The sequence below is a fragment of the Phasianus colchicus genome, chromosome 8, assembly GCF_987193195.1.
Source record: "Phasianus colchicus chromosome 8, bPhaCol1.hap1.1, whole genome shotgun sequence".
In the NCBI taxonomy this organism is placed as follows: domain Eukaryota; kingdom Metazoa; phylum Chordata; class Aves; order Galliformes; family Phasianidae; genus Phasianus; species Phasianus colchicus.
Window position 1 is genome coordinate 21,214,314 of NC_143443.1, and position 14,086 is coordinate 21,228,399.

A 14,086-nucleotide genomic window follows, 5' to 3' on the forward strand; every position below is an offset into this window, starting at 1 on the left:
CGCCTCCTCCCAGAGGCCCCCCGCCCCCTCCCCAGCCGCAGCCCCCGCCCCGCCGGCAGCAGAGGCAGCCCGACGCGCCCCCAGGTACGGGCCCCGCTAGGCCCGGCGCGGTGGAAGCGGCCCCGCCGGGCGAGGAGGGCGGACGGGACCCCGAGGGCGCCGGGGAGGGATTGGCCGGGCGGGGAGGGGAGGCGGGCGGAGAAGATGGCGCCGCCGCCGGCCGCGGCGCTGAGCTGAGCTGAGGAGCGGCGCGTGCTGAGCAGGACCGGGCCGGGCCGTGCGGCGGGGCGAGGCCGGGCACGGGCGGCGGGGCCGGGATATGCGGCAGCGGCTGCTCCCTGAGCTGAGGCGGGCTCTGCTGGGCTGCGCGCGTCCCTGGGCCGCCCCGGCCTCACAGTTCGCTCCTCAGCGAGGCTTTCTCGGGTACGGTGCGTGCGCGTGAGGCGGGGGAACCGGGCGGAGGGGGAACGGCGCCGCGTGACGGGCCGGAGATCCGCCCGCAGCCCCCAGGTCGTGTGAGGGCCGGGGCCGAGGTGCGTTGTGCGGCCGGGGCAGCCCCGGCTCCGTGGGGAACGAGGGCAGCCCGGAACGCGGGGCCGCGGGGAAACCGCGAGGGGAGCGGGGGGCGGGCGGCCTGCTGTGCCCTGCGCTGCGCCGCCGGTACCGGCAGGGCGGGCGTCTGCTGCCCTGCTGCGGCGTTCCTTTGCGTGCCGGGTGGGCTTACTGGTCGTTGGTTGTTGTTGCGTTTTTTGCCTTCGTTTTCCTTTAAAAAAGGAGTTCTAATGTTGCTTCGCTCGCCCTGCTCTCCTGAAGCGCAAACATCCCAAACGGGGCAGAAATACGTTGCTCCGAGTTACCCGAAGTTGACAGGAAGGAGAGGAGAACTTTGTTCTCTTCCCTCTGTAGGTGCCGTGCCTGTTGCCCTGATGGCCAAAGCTATATTTAACGGCGCAAAAGTAAGACGGCAAAGTAGCTTTTCTTTTCCTTGGGAAAACAATGACTTATGATGACTCATGCCGTCAACTGCTCGTGTGGCAAACTTTGGGCGCACCGTTATTGTTGGTGATTGCCGTGTGCACCACGGCATGAACGTACGGCGTCTGTTGGCTGCTGTGAAGGTAATCCACAGTGCGTGCTCTGAGCCGCTGCTTTGCCGAGGCTGTCGTTCTTTCTGCTGGCTTACTTCTCTTGGAGTGTTTGAAGTATACAGTATTTGGACTTTGCTGTGTGTGAGTAGGCCTGTTGTGTTTTCATACTGCCTACAACCATGAATTAATCATCAGTTTGATTGTGAATTAGGATCTACATAAATTATAATGAAATGAGAGGGGGCAGAGGAGGCTTAGTACTTCAGATAGGTTTGTTTTTTTTTTTTTTTTAAAGACGGAGAACTTGTGAAAATTAAGACTCTGGAACAGATGTATTTTAATAATTGAGTAACAGGGATAATTTCCATGTTAGACCTTCTTATCTCTTCTCATCTTGCACACAACATTGAAATTAGCTGCTTTAGCCTCAACAAAAGAGCAAATTGTACTGGCGTTGTGATGTCCCTACAAGTGTATTTACATGTGTGTAAAACTATGGTGAAGTTGCTACATTCAGGAACTTTATCAGAGTGCCAGCTATCGTTGGCTTATTGCACGTGAACACAAAAGTAGTTCCCTGCTCTGCTACCTCCAGAGCTCCAGAGAAAGAAAGAGGGAAGAGGGAAAAAGGTTCCTTACCTCTAGCATTTCACTGAGCTGGAAGGTGTTAGCATGTGGTTAGGGGTCACTGCAGTTGCTCACTGAAGTCATTTACTAAAAATACTGTCAGAGCATTTGGGAAGTCATATTGGGTTGATTTTTCTGATATATTAATTCTATCGTATTGGGTACTTTCATAATGTTGGTCTTTTTAGCAAGATAGCCAAAGGACACTTTGTAATGAGAATGTCTGGAGAGGAATTAATTTAACTGTACTGTGCCTACACTTATTTGGATGCATGTGGTCTGTCAGTGAGTATCTTTCTGTTCTCAGCAATGTAAGACACTGAGCTGATAAACTGTATTGATGATGTAGGGCTGTATATTTTCAGTCAGGTGATTTTTTTGTTGAGGCTTGTTCAAAAGTTGATTTACTGTAGCTCTCTATTTGGAAGGCCTGACCTTCTGCAAGTTGTTTTTAGAGTCAGAATTGTAACTTGTCTGAAAGATCAAAATGGAAAAAATTGCTCTAAGTTGAAGATTTATTCACAGTGTAGCAGTAGAACTTGAACTGAATTGTCTAAAATAATAAAAATCAGAACAAAAATAGGTAAATAGTCTGGAATTCCTTTGCTGAAACACACCACAGGACGCTGCTCATTGTTAGAGCTCTGTTGGTTCTGTCAAAGCTCTAATGTTAAATAAGCAGTTGTTTTTAACAGGGGATTACAGTGCTGTTCATGATACCAAATCCTAAAGTTCTTTGTGGTTTTGTTGCTAGATAAGTTTTTCTTGCCAGTTCTCATATCTTTCCATGTACTTCTGTTGTGCAGTGTAACGAAAGTTTCTCTCATCTTTTTTTATTTTTATTTTTTTTTCTTCAGACCTCACAAGTTTTTAAGTTTGAGGGTTTGAGACAGATGGTAGCATAAAGTGTTAGGTGAGTTGGCTTTACAGACAGTCTTGGACAATCTGATGTGTTAATTGCTGACACAATGTATGAAGTACACATCCCAATCCATTCTAGAATAAAGCACAGCAGTCTCTTCCATGGCATCCAGTTCTGCTTGTTTCCTGGCACGTGCAGGGCTGTGCTGGCACTGCTGCTGCCCTGTAGCTGTTTATCGTGCCCTGTGGTGATGGAATGGTGGGGAAATGTCAGCAAGAGAGGAAGGGTGAAGGGGAATCCCATTGGCTTGTGGGGATTTGATGCATAGCACAATGAAATGAATTCATATGAATGTTTCTGAAGAAAGTAAAATACACTTTTCAAGTACATAAACATATGACATGGAAATTGTTATCAGTCTTGTTCTTAGCGTGTGATTTGAGACTGATGCATATAATGATGCAATGTAAAATGTTGTGCCAGACTTAGGAAGTCATTCTGAAGAATCTGTATTGTCATAATTGTCTGAAGACCAAAACCCCAGATAATTTTGCTTAAATGTTTAAAAAAAAAAAAAAAAAGCAAACACTGTTGTTTAAGCATCAGAATTTGATATTGCCTAATTGAAGCAACAAATACTGGGAAAAGGATTGTTTAGTTTGAACCTGGATAAAACATTTTTATCCTGGAAGAAGTGTTTAATGAATTCTTTGCAAGGAATTTTTAAAGAGAGAGAATGTAATCTAAAGTGATTTAGAGGTTTAGGACAAAAATTGTTATCCTTTATTGCTGTGTCTGATGGCAGATTGTATAATGTTCTGCTTTTTTGTTTATTTTTTTCTTTTTTTTAACCTTTGGAAACTATAAAATGTTAAGCAAAGGAATATAGTTTTAAGGCACTGCGTTAGCTTTATGGTATTTTGATCCCATCCTGTTTGACCAAGCCAAGGCTGCTGAAAACATGATGTTTTGCTCTTCAGGCCTGAATCGTACAGGTGAAACGACCATGGTCCTTGGTTTTGCCAAGTTCACAATGTGCTGTCATGTCATTAATGCTGGTACCAGTAATGCTGGTAATCGTGCCCAGTGTTACAGCCCCTTGGCAGTGAAACCTGTAGCAGACTGAGCCTTATGGATGTAACGTAGAAGCTGCAGAAGCTGGACCCTTCTGAGAAGGAGAGCAAGGAAGGCAGCATCTGCCCTGGCCGCTGTCATTATGAGGGAGTTTTCTGTGGATTCCAGACTAGCAGAAAGCTGGAGGCCAAGGTTCTGAAAATGCTTTCATTGGAGCTAGACTTCAGAATTTCTTCAAAATGAACTACATGACAAAGCCTTATAAATATTCATCATCCTCAAACTTGCCTGATTTGGCACGATTAGTTGTTTTTAATAACTTGGGAGCACTGATTAAGTCATGGTTTATCTACTTATGCAGTCTGTGTATGCAATCACATTTATTCAGATCAGCATCAGGAATGTGTTGGAATCTGAGATGCATTCTGTAGCTTCTTGACAAGTAAATTCACAGCAGATTGCTGCTGTGGGTTATGGATGTTGAATCATATCAACTGTTTTAATCTCTCTGTATGTAGAAGAAGACTTACTAGGTTTGGCTACTTTTGAACTACATAACCTGAATGGTTTATGATGATTGTTCTGAAGCATCCTTTATGGTAATGGTTGGCTGAGAAGATTTAATTATGTTTGTTGAGATTACTTGCTTTCTGTTCAAATTTTTAATATATTGATGGTGTATATTAAAGTATCTATATACCTTAATAAAAACAGCAGCCTGATTTTAGGAAAACAACTGTTCTGATTTAGTTTAAAAAATAGACTTTAATTGTGGTGTACAAGTGAATCAATAAGCTGAGATAGCTGGTCAATTACATGTTGGTTTATTGCTAATGTCACTGTTACGCTCATAAAGATGTCACAATGCTGTCAAATGCTGCTGCTGCCATGAGGAATGGCAGACTTAAAGGAGATGAGGGTTAAAGACATGTGAAAGAATGGAGATTTATTTTATAATTGCAAAGCCACTAGCTTGTAACTAAAGAATTTCATGGAATCCTTCACAGTGCTCAACTCAGTGATAATAGTTTACTGCAGGAAAGGAGAGAAAACTTACTGTGAGTTCTCTTGGCTGTAGTTCTGCAGCCCCAGGCCTCCTGCTGAAGCACACAGCTCTTCTTTTGCTCCAGGCATTGCCAGCTGAAGAAGTCTTTGTCTAAGTTACTAAGGACTGTAAACCACAAGGATTAGTAGGTAATACAGGCTGCTTGTGTCAGTGCTAGATCCCTTACAAGACAGAACAAAGAAGTTTGGACTCAAGAAAGGTTTCCTTCTGGTAAGTGGTAGGCAATGAAATTTGGAATTTAAAAGAAAACTAAAATACAGGTGGGCATACAAATAATAAAAAAAAAATATCTTGAAACAGATAGAAACTGAGATTGGTTCTTCCTGTTGTCAACGTGGAGTTAGAATATTTGTATTGCAGCCAGCATGACAAGTGTAATCAGAACACATGAGACATGAAGACCAGGAACAAAGCAGATTCTAATATATACAGTGTAAACTTACAGCAAGCACATTGATGCTCCCACAGATGTGTGTAAAAGAAATTCAGGTTCAGTTGTAAGAAAGTTTCAGGGAATCCCCAAGTTTTAAGACAACTGATATATGTTGAAAATAAGCATGGAAATCTGCAGAGATGTTGGTTGTCCTCCATCTGGTTACTTGAAGCTGATGAGTGTTTATAGCTGTTTGTCTACCTTAGACTTACCTATCAACATTTGACTTCAACTTGTGCAGCCTGTTATGATGACAAATCTTGAAAAGTGCTTTGGAGTTTGTGCTTTCAGGGTCATATTTTTATTAGCTAGTTACATTCATGCAATGAAGGCAGCTCTCAGGAGTTTCTGTTAATTGGTTTTCAAATACGGTCTTTAATTGTTCAAACACTAAACTTAGGCTTGGCTACAGTGGTTGATTTTTAATTACAATAAGTTTACTAAAATAACTTAGACTAAAATAAGTAGGCAGACTCACCTATCATTTATCCCACTCCCACTCTCTCCCACTCTGTTGTACTCTGCAGGTGGAAGCCGGCTTCCCCAGGAAGCCTCACTGGTTTTGAGGGAGTGCCTGCCTACAACTTGTTACAAAAATGGACCTTAAATAATAGAATGTTACTTTACTGCAACCAACTTAGACTTTTCTTGTACATGTGAAGCCATTTTGATGGGAGGGAAGAATGTTAAGGATTTCCTAGTTGCTGAATAGGGATTTGTCTAGTTTGTGGATAAATTTCTTTCCTACTGGATGTCAGCATCCAGTGCTGGCTGTGATGATAGCATAGCAAGTAGATATAGCACCAGTACTTTAGGACAGGCTCTCAGCATAACTTAAGGAATTAACCTACTTCTCAAATAAACTAGAAATAAAAAAGTTCTGTTTGTTACTTTTTTTTCTGTTGTCAAAAAGCAGTTGCGAATGAATGGGGCTTACAGTTTGCTTAAGAAAATGTCACTGTATAAATATGCTGTCTTAAATTGCATTTTCTTTTCTAGCTATTGTGTTATAGTTGCGTAGCACCAGAAGGAGTAGTGCTTTAGCTAGAAGGTATTGGACCTGTATGTTTTGTTTTCTTTTGACACACTGCCTTCCAAATATATTGTGTGGTTCATCTGCTCTTGCTCTCTTGCTTCTGCTAGCACAATTTATGTGGCTTTCAAGAAGTAATTCTGGCTTAAGCATATGAACACTCTTGGAGCTAAAAGAGAATCTTACATTCACAATGCCCATGAAAATAACAATCAATAAAGAGATACAGAATTAAGTCCTTAGTTGGAAGGCTTAATCACTTGATCTTTTGAGAATTGTAGATTTCCTGTTCTGAAATTTGACTGCTAAACTAGAGGTAGTTGTGGAGGAGGAACAAGTAGGGAATGATGATAAAATGAGGTGGAGGTGTGCAGCTTCACAAGACATCAGTTGAAAACTGAGGTTTCACGGAAGCTGTGTAATTTGATGAATCACATTGGAATGATGAGTTGTGAACAATCAACATTCTGTGACTCAATGAGGAGGTAGAGAAATAAGGAGTTACCACGTGACAAGGAAACTCTGTAGCATGTGAAACCTCCCAGATTTGAAATCTTATAGTATACCTTCATCTTCTGTTTGGTAACTAGTATGTTAATGAGGCAGAAGGCTTTGATTGAAAGCCAACTGATAGTTGTGTGTTAGTGGAGGTGAAATCAGGAAATACAGAAATCAGGAAATACAGCCATTCTGTATAATATATAGTATAAGAACAATGCTTATATGTAGTATAAGCATTTGTTCTCCTGAATGCTTATATTTGTCAGTCCAATAGAACTGTGTAGAAGAGACAGTGAAATAGAATTAAGAACAGCTTAGTTACTTTGTCTATGAAAGGTAGTATCAGTTCTTCCTTTATGCTTAGATATACGCTTACAATAGAGTTTTTCTACTTCATACTCTGAACTTTAAACAGGGATGTTTATTCCACAACACACATTCTTGATGCAAAGAAACAGAAGTTTCTGTGCTTGGAGTATGCTATGGAGATTGTGAATGATAGGTGCACTCTGCATATAACGTTAAGCCAGTAAATGTATGAGAGATGTAAATTAGAGTAAATTAATTTCAGCATCCAAGTTGGGGGTTAGTTATGGCATTTGACTGAGCTTAAAAAAAAAAAAAAAAAAAAAGTATAGTTAGTAATGAAAGTATTTCCTTCCGAAATGCACCTTGCAGCACATTTACAGGTGCTATTCTGTATTGTTTATTATTGGCTCTGGCTTGGCAGTGTTCAAATTCTGATTATTCCTTGATGCTTTCTATACTCCAGAATTTTTTACTTGGATTATAATTCTTGTTGGTAACTGTACTTTCTTTCAGTCTATTTGAAAATTCCAGATAGTCTTTTTACTTTTTCCAAAATTTTTTTAAAGATCTAATGCCTACTTTGCTGCTTTGCTTTATAATGATCCACCTTCCATCTGCAAAATAGTAGAATTTTATACATAGGAAGCAGTCACTGATCATGGTGATTCTTCTGTTGGTATGTTTCTGGTAATAGTGTAAATGATGTTACCCTTTCACGTCTGACTGTACAAACCCAGTTGTTGTGGTATTGGTTTTAAACAGCATACAGAATACAACTACCAGTTCAGAAGCTTCAGTGAAAATACTTTCCCAAAACCTGGAAGTATATTCAAGATAGCAACATAGGATTTATTTCATTCTTATCATAGTTGAACAGGGGCATGTTATTACTTTGCTAAGTTATTTTTTAATTACTGCTAGTGAAACTGTAAACATTCAATTATGTGATCAGTTTTTTTTTTTTCATTGTTCAGCCTATTTTTTTTTTTTTTTTTTTGCAAGAATCTCTCAGGATTTGAGCTATATTATATGAGTGTTGTGCAGAACTAAATTCCTTGCTGTCTCTATCACCCGCAGCTTATTCTCTAACGTAACTGTTAATCTATGAACAGGTCTTAAGTAAAAACAGTAAGTGAATTCTCTTTTATTTTCCTTAAGTCTTCAGAAGGAGACAAATAACAAAATGAACAATCCTGCTATTAAGAGAATAACAAATGAAATTATCAAATCACCTGAGGATAAACGAGAATATCGTGGACTGGAACTGGCAAATGGCATTAAAGCACTTCTCATTAGTGACCCCACCACGGATAAGTCTTCAGCAGCACTGGATGTGCACATAGGTATTTAATGCAATTTGTGTTCATTAAACGATTATTATATCATTAAAATTCTTTAAATTTTGGTATGTTAATTGCAAATAAACTGGCAGGAGTAATATCTAGTTGCTAGCCTGGTCTTTTACTGAAATTTAGAGCTTAATCCTTTGACGTACTAAGTTGAAAATTACGAGAGCTAATTAAATTCTCTTGGCAAATTGTGTTTACTCAAGTGTAGAAATATGTCTTTTAATGAGTAAGTTTCATGTTATGAAAGCTCTTTTGTAAGCAGGAAAGGGGCGGATGTGAGTACAATTATTTCAGATGGTTCCATCTGTCACGTCAGACTTTTTTTTCTTGTGAAATTGTTGATGAATTGAGGTGAGAAGGTGCTGTAGTGCTGGAGGAGGTAAGGAGGCACACCCTAACTGCAGTGATGCTTAAGTTGCAAATAGAAATAGAAGGAATAGAAAGGGAAGGCGGTATCTTTGAAGCTGTGGAAGCCTTTTCTTTTATTGGAGGTATTTCTCAAAGTGACAGTTTCTCACTTACTTCCAAAGTAAGCATCTTTACTCATCCTTTTGCAGTGTGTATAGTTGGGAGCTCTTTGTGTCATTGATGTTAGGACACAAGTAGTAAAGTAACTTTGTAAACTTCTGGTACAAATCATTACCTAGTTCAGAGGATCCCAAATCTGGTTTTCTTGGATACTATGATAGTAATAACCAACTATGTCCTGGTCCTGCACGTGTGCTGGAGGAAACGTCTCTGTTACCTCCACCTATTCTCCCATTGCACACTGTTGTAATGTCCAAAGCAGGACTGCCAGATTTGAACTTCATGCTTCTGCCTTACATTCCAGGAAGCCTTTGTTGTCTCCTAAAGTGTCTGCCTTCTCACCTCCTCACTGACTGCCAGTACCTGCTTGTGTCCTGGCAATTAATCACAAGTTATTACTCATCCTGTAAACCACAGGGGAAACACCTCCTTAATTGTAGCTGTCAATTGCTGCCTTTTAATGCAGAGCAGTTATTAAAATCAAACTATAGAAGACAGAACATTGTGATCTGCCAGGTCTATACAGATTATGAATCATGAACTTCAATTTAAATCTTATTTGTCTGAAAAGCAATCAATGCAGGCTGAGATGGTAATTGGTTCAGTTACTCATTTTAAATTTCCTTTTTTTTTTTTTTTAAGATTGACTTTAGTTGACTGTTAGCTGCCAAGTGTCTACTTACAACTACAGAATTTGTACAATTGGCTTGGGCAATATATATACTGTGATATAAAGAACTTTAAAAGACTTAAGATTTGATCATTACTTTTTGTCAGTGGTTTTATGACATTTTTCCTCTTGCAGGGTCTTTGTCTGATCCGCCCAACATTGCTGGACTTAGTCATTTTTGTGAGCATATGCTGTTTCTGGGAACCAAGAAATACCCAAAAGAGAACGAATATAGTCAATTTCTCAGTGAGCATGCAGGCAGCTCCAATGCTTTCACCAGTGGAGAGCATACAAACTATTACTTTGATGTGTCACACGAACATCTAGAAGGTGCATTAGACAGGTAAACACACTTCCATTTAAATTATTGCTGCTATTTGAAATGGCTTAAGAGTTCTTCCTCATGCTGTTTTCACTATGTTATTAAAGAAAGGGTTCAGAGCGTTGTCTTTTGTTAAAACTGATAATAAATGACTTCAATTTAAAAGGTGTTTCTCAATTATCATTTTTTTTCAGTTTGCAGACTTCTTCACCAAGGGAGAATTTTTGAAGATTGTATTTATATTGAATATTTTCAAACACATGGGGAACAGAATGTGACAGTGAACTTATGTGTTATGCAAATGCTCTGACTGTATCATCAAGTACTGTGCATGCCACGTAAATCTTACTTCTTTGATAGCATAAGGATAAAGTCTAGAAATAAAATTGGATGTCATTAGTAAAGAGAAATGACTGAAACCTCTGCCTTTTGTGGGAAAGAGCAGAAATTTAAGGGCACTGGTCAGTGAGATGGAGAGTGGATTTTTCCCTTTGTAAGAAGCGTTGTTTTAGGAAACTTTTTGGTTTCTTTTAATCCCTTGCTTTTGCCACAGAATTTCTGTGTTGGTGATCAGCTTGTTCATAGTCACCATAAAGACTGAGCTCTTTGCTGTCAAAGTTCCTTGTTTCATCTGTATCTGAAAAAAATGATTTGATTCACAAGATTAAGAACCTCTTGCAGCTAAACTTCTATACAGTAGAAGTTTTCTATGTATGATTTGTGATATAAGGTTGATTCTTTGTGGAGTATGTTGTAGTCTGCATTTATAGGTAAAGAAATTGAGAACTAATGAATCAGTGTCAAAACTGTTGTGGAATTTGTGAATTCTGCACTGAAAAGTAATCAGTTATTTTCAGGAGGGATACTTCATACTATAAATAAATGTAATGGAAAGTTGATTTGAAAATTTTCTGTTTAGATTTGCCCAGTTTTTCCTGTGCCCTTTGTTTGACGAAAGCTGCAAAGATAGGGAAGTGAACGCTGTTGATTCTGAGCATGAAAAGAATCTGATGAATGATGCCTGGAGATTGTTTCAATTGGAGAAGGCTACTGGAAACCCTAATCATCCCTTCAGTAAATTTGGAACAGGTTTGTCAGAAAATTATTCTTCTTCTATTGGAGTTCTGTGTAGCGTATGCATTGTTATTATATGAAGTTGATCAAGACTGGAGTGAAACAATTCTGCTTTCTTTTCTGCTCCACGCATGTTTATTGTAGTGCTTTATTACATTTTCCACATGGTAGACCAAACCAAGCTAGACAAAACATGATGCGAGACTTGCATGATAGCGATGAGGCATTCTTTATGATTTTGATAATCACTGCAATGGATGCTGTTTTCCAGTGATTCAGTTTGTCGTAATTTGGTACTGTACTTCTTTGTGCGTGGCAATGTGGATGGACTGTGTTTTAACTGTTGTTAGTCACATTCTTTTTGCTAAGTAGTATTCTGTTAAGACTGGGTGACAGTGATTAGGTGAAATCAGAAAGATTAGCAAAGTAACTTGACAATTACTGAGTAAGAACGTGAAAAGAAAGTATGAAGCATAAAATGCAGCAGCAGATGTCTAGGTTAACTATTTTTGAACAAATCCCAGTCCTACGGCTGATGGTGTTTTTCAGTCTTTATTAATCACAGAGTGCTCACTAATGAAAACTAAAAAGCCTCAATTTAAAAAGCATTAAAGTAACAGATCATGGTGATGTTTAAAACCAAAGCTGTTATATGCTTTGGCAGAAGTTTAATTGGAGGTTTTGCTGAAGTTATTTTATACACGAGTTGCAAGTTTATTTTGAAACTGTCCAAGTATTAGTGCCATTAATTTGGGCACTGCATTATTTAACCCTTAACCATGAATGTATTTGGTGGCTGGGTCCATTTGCTGAGTGAGTAGTTGATGAGATATTGCATACAGTAGGGAGGTTAGAGAGCAGGTAATGAACTGTAGGGACTGGCTTCTTCCTTTGTCTCAAGAAAGAGGAAAATATTTTGGCACTTGATGAAGAGGCTGTTTTAAACAGGAGGAGTTTAAACTGTATTCCCCAAACAAATGAATTTGAAAGCAAGTCTTGGAAATTGCAGGTGAGTATCCAAAGTATATTCTGTAGTCTCAGAGGAGTGGAATTTGGCCTTCTTGAATCAGCAAATAGTTTTTGCTTTTACTGAAGAGATTACTATTATTCATTTCTATGCAGCTTTAAGAAAATACTAGTGGACATTGCAGAAATATTTCTCTATGGTTTAGGAAGATTTTTTTAGCTGACAAATGAAATGTTTGCATAGGGGGAGAATACTTGAGGTTTGCTCATATTCAGCAGAGCACAGCCTTCGTGTAAATCTGACTCAGCAGAATTAGTGCCTGACTTTGGTTTTTATTTCCTCAGGGTTGCCAGCTGTGATGCAGTTTTCATGACAACTGCAGTTGATATCCTTATTGTTTCCTGTTGGCTAGCTGAGTTGTTAGCCAGTCTAGCAGAATATAGGAATGACCCCATTTGATGCTTTAGATCACAGCTTTTTGCTGCAGAGCCTGTTTTGATAGTGAACTTTATGTTACTCTGTCTATCCAAAGAAACAATTGTACTTTAATACTAAGTTTATTTGTTCCTTTGTCCATAGGTACTCTTTATCCATCACTGAGTAATTCCTCAACAGTGTCTTGTTCTTTCCCGGACTTTTGTATTGTCCATTTTCCTACCTCTACAAGCTGTCTTCTGACTGTTGGCTCTTAATTTATACTAGTACTCTTAATAGAACAGTTATTAAGCTGAAGTTTTAGATGTTTTATTTTAATTTGTCCTTTCAATTGATTCACGGGCTCTCTTCTAACTTCTGTGTTTCTGTTGTCTTTAGGCCCAGATCTGTAAGATCTAATAAGCTGAACAGTCACAATTTACAAACCAATGTTATGAAATTAATAATCATTTTATTTTTTTTATTAAAATATTAGGCTATAATTTTTGTCACGCTGTGCCATAAGTAATTTCACACAGTGATTCCTCTGAAAGTGTGTGTATGCAGGAGTAAAACCTGCTCTAGTTGTGTGAAAGAAGAGCCTTTTCCTTCTGAATTAAAGCCTGGACTCACTTGTGTTGCTTGGAAATAGCCATTCAAATTAAATTATTAATTTGGAAGTCTGAAACATTCTCAGATTCTTGAGGAACATGCACATAGAGAACAGAAGTGTTTACAACAATAATTTCTACTATTGTATTTTTACAATATAGAACAAATATACTTTGTTATGCACAGTAATTATTTTTTAAATTGACTGTCAATCCAGACAAAAACATTTATATAAAAATTTTTTGTGTGTGTACAAAAGTATACAACAAGCTCTATTGCTAAATTCTATTTTATGTTACAGGGAACAAACTCACTCTGGAAACTAGACCAACCAAAGAAGGAATAGATGTAAGACAAGAGTTATTGAAGTTTCATTCTACTTACTATTCATCAAATTTAATGGCTATTTGTGTCTTAGGAAGAGGTGAGAGCTCAAAAGTGTTTTTCGTTCTTCTTGTTGTTTGTCACATAAGACTTTAAATGTGTTTATGCTCATAAAGAGGAAAGCAAAATCTGAAAATCTACAGAAGGGGAAAAAGTTAAGTTTGTACAGACTGACCAAACATAATGTTATGTTTAGTGACATCTCCAAAGCAACTCACAGTGTGTAAATTTAAGTGTTCATAAGCTTACAATACAAAAGCTAAGCAGAAAATTTTGAATCCGTTATTGAATCACCAGTTGCTGTCATATGCTTGTTTTTTGAAGACTGACACCTCACATGTTGGGAGGGCTTTTGATACTGTTATCGTATTTGATGTTTGTACATATTTCCACTCTAAATATTTCTGCACTGTTAAAGGATAAACTTAATCTAACATTTAGATGAAAAGCCTTTACTTCTCTTTATTTATTTTCCCTAAAAAGAAACATTCCTTTTCTCACTCAGTTGTTTGTTCGAGCATCAGAATCATGCAATTGCTTTCCAGGAGGCTTTATACCCTACAAAATGTTTTGTTGTTTTGTTTTGTTTTCTTTTTTGACTTCCTCTAGAATCAGAATTGAAAATTGATAAGTTCCAGTTTCTTCTTGATTTAATTCTTTTTGATAATGGGGAGCTCCACACATAAAAATCAAGGTGCAAAAAACAAACATTGTTAACACAATTCCATAAATTTTTTTTGTTGAAAACACCTTGCTGTCAGTGTAGCAGAACT

At 38.7% G+C, this 14,086-nt stretch overlaps 1 protein-coding gene across 7 annotated transcripts in view; it reads left to right on the top strand.

Annotated features, from left to right (window-relative positions):
* The first annotated feature begins 19 nt into the window (after window positions 1-19).
* The window catches only part of IDE (insulin degrading enzyme), a 55,809-nt gene continuing 41,742 nt past the window's right edge, over window positions 20-14,086 (top strand). The window contains exons 1-5 of one of the 7 annotated variants that reach the window (XM_031597729.2): window positions 20-84; window positions 8,152-8,336; window positions 9,676-9,883; window positions 10,782-10,951; window positions 13,231-13,353. In XM_031597729.2, the coding sequence (XP_031453589.1) occupies window positions 8,177-8,336; window positions 9,676-9,883; window positions 10,782-10,951; window positions 13,231-13,353 (661 nt within the window). In that variant the 5' untranslated portion in view covers window positions 20-84; window positions 8,152-8,176. Of the gene's footprint in view, window positions 85-182; window positions 424-446; window positions 534-590; window positions 1,119-4,777; window positions 4,928-6,176; window positions 6,202-8,151; window positions 8,337-9,675; window positions 9,884-10,781; window positions 10,952-13,230; window positions 13,354-14,086 lie in introns of those variants that run through there. The other 6 variants (XM_031597730.2, XM_031597727.2, XM_090145252.1 and 3 more) reach the window with 6 other exon arrangements.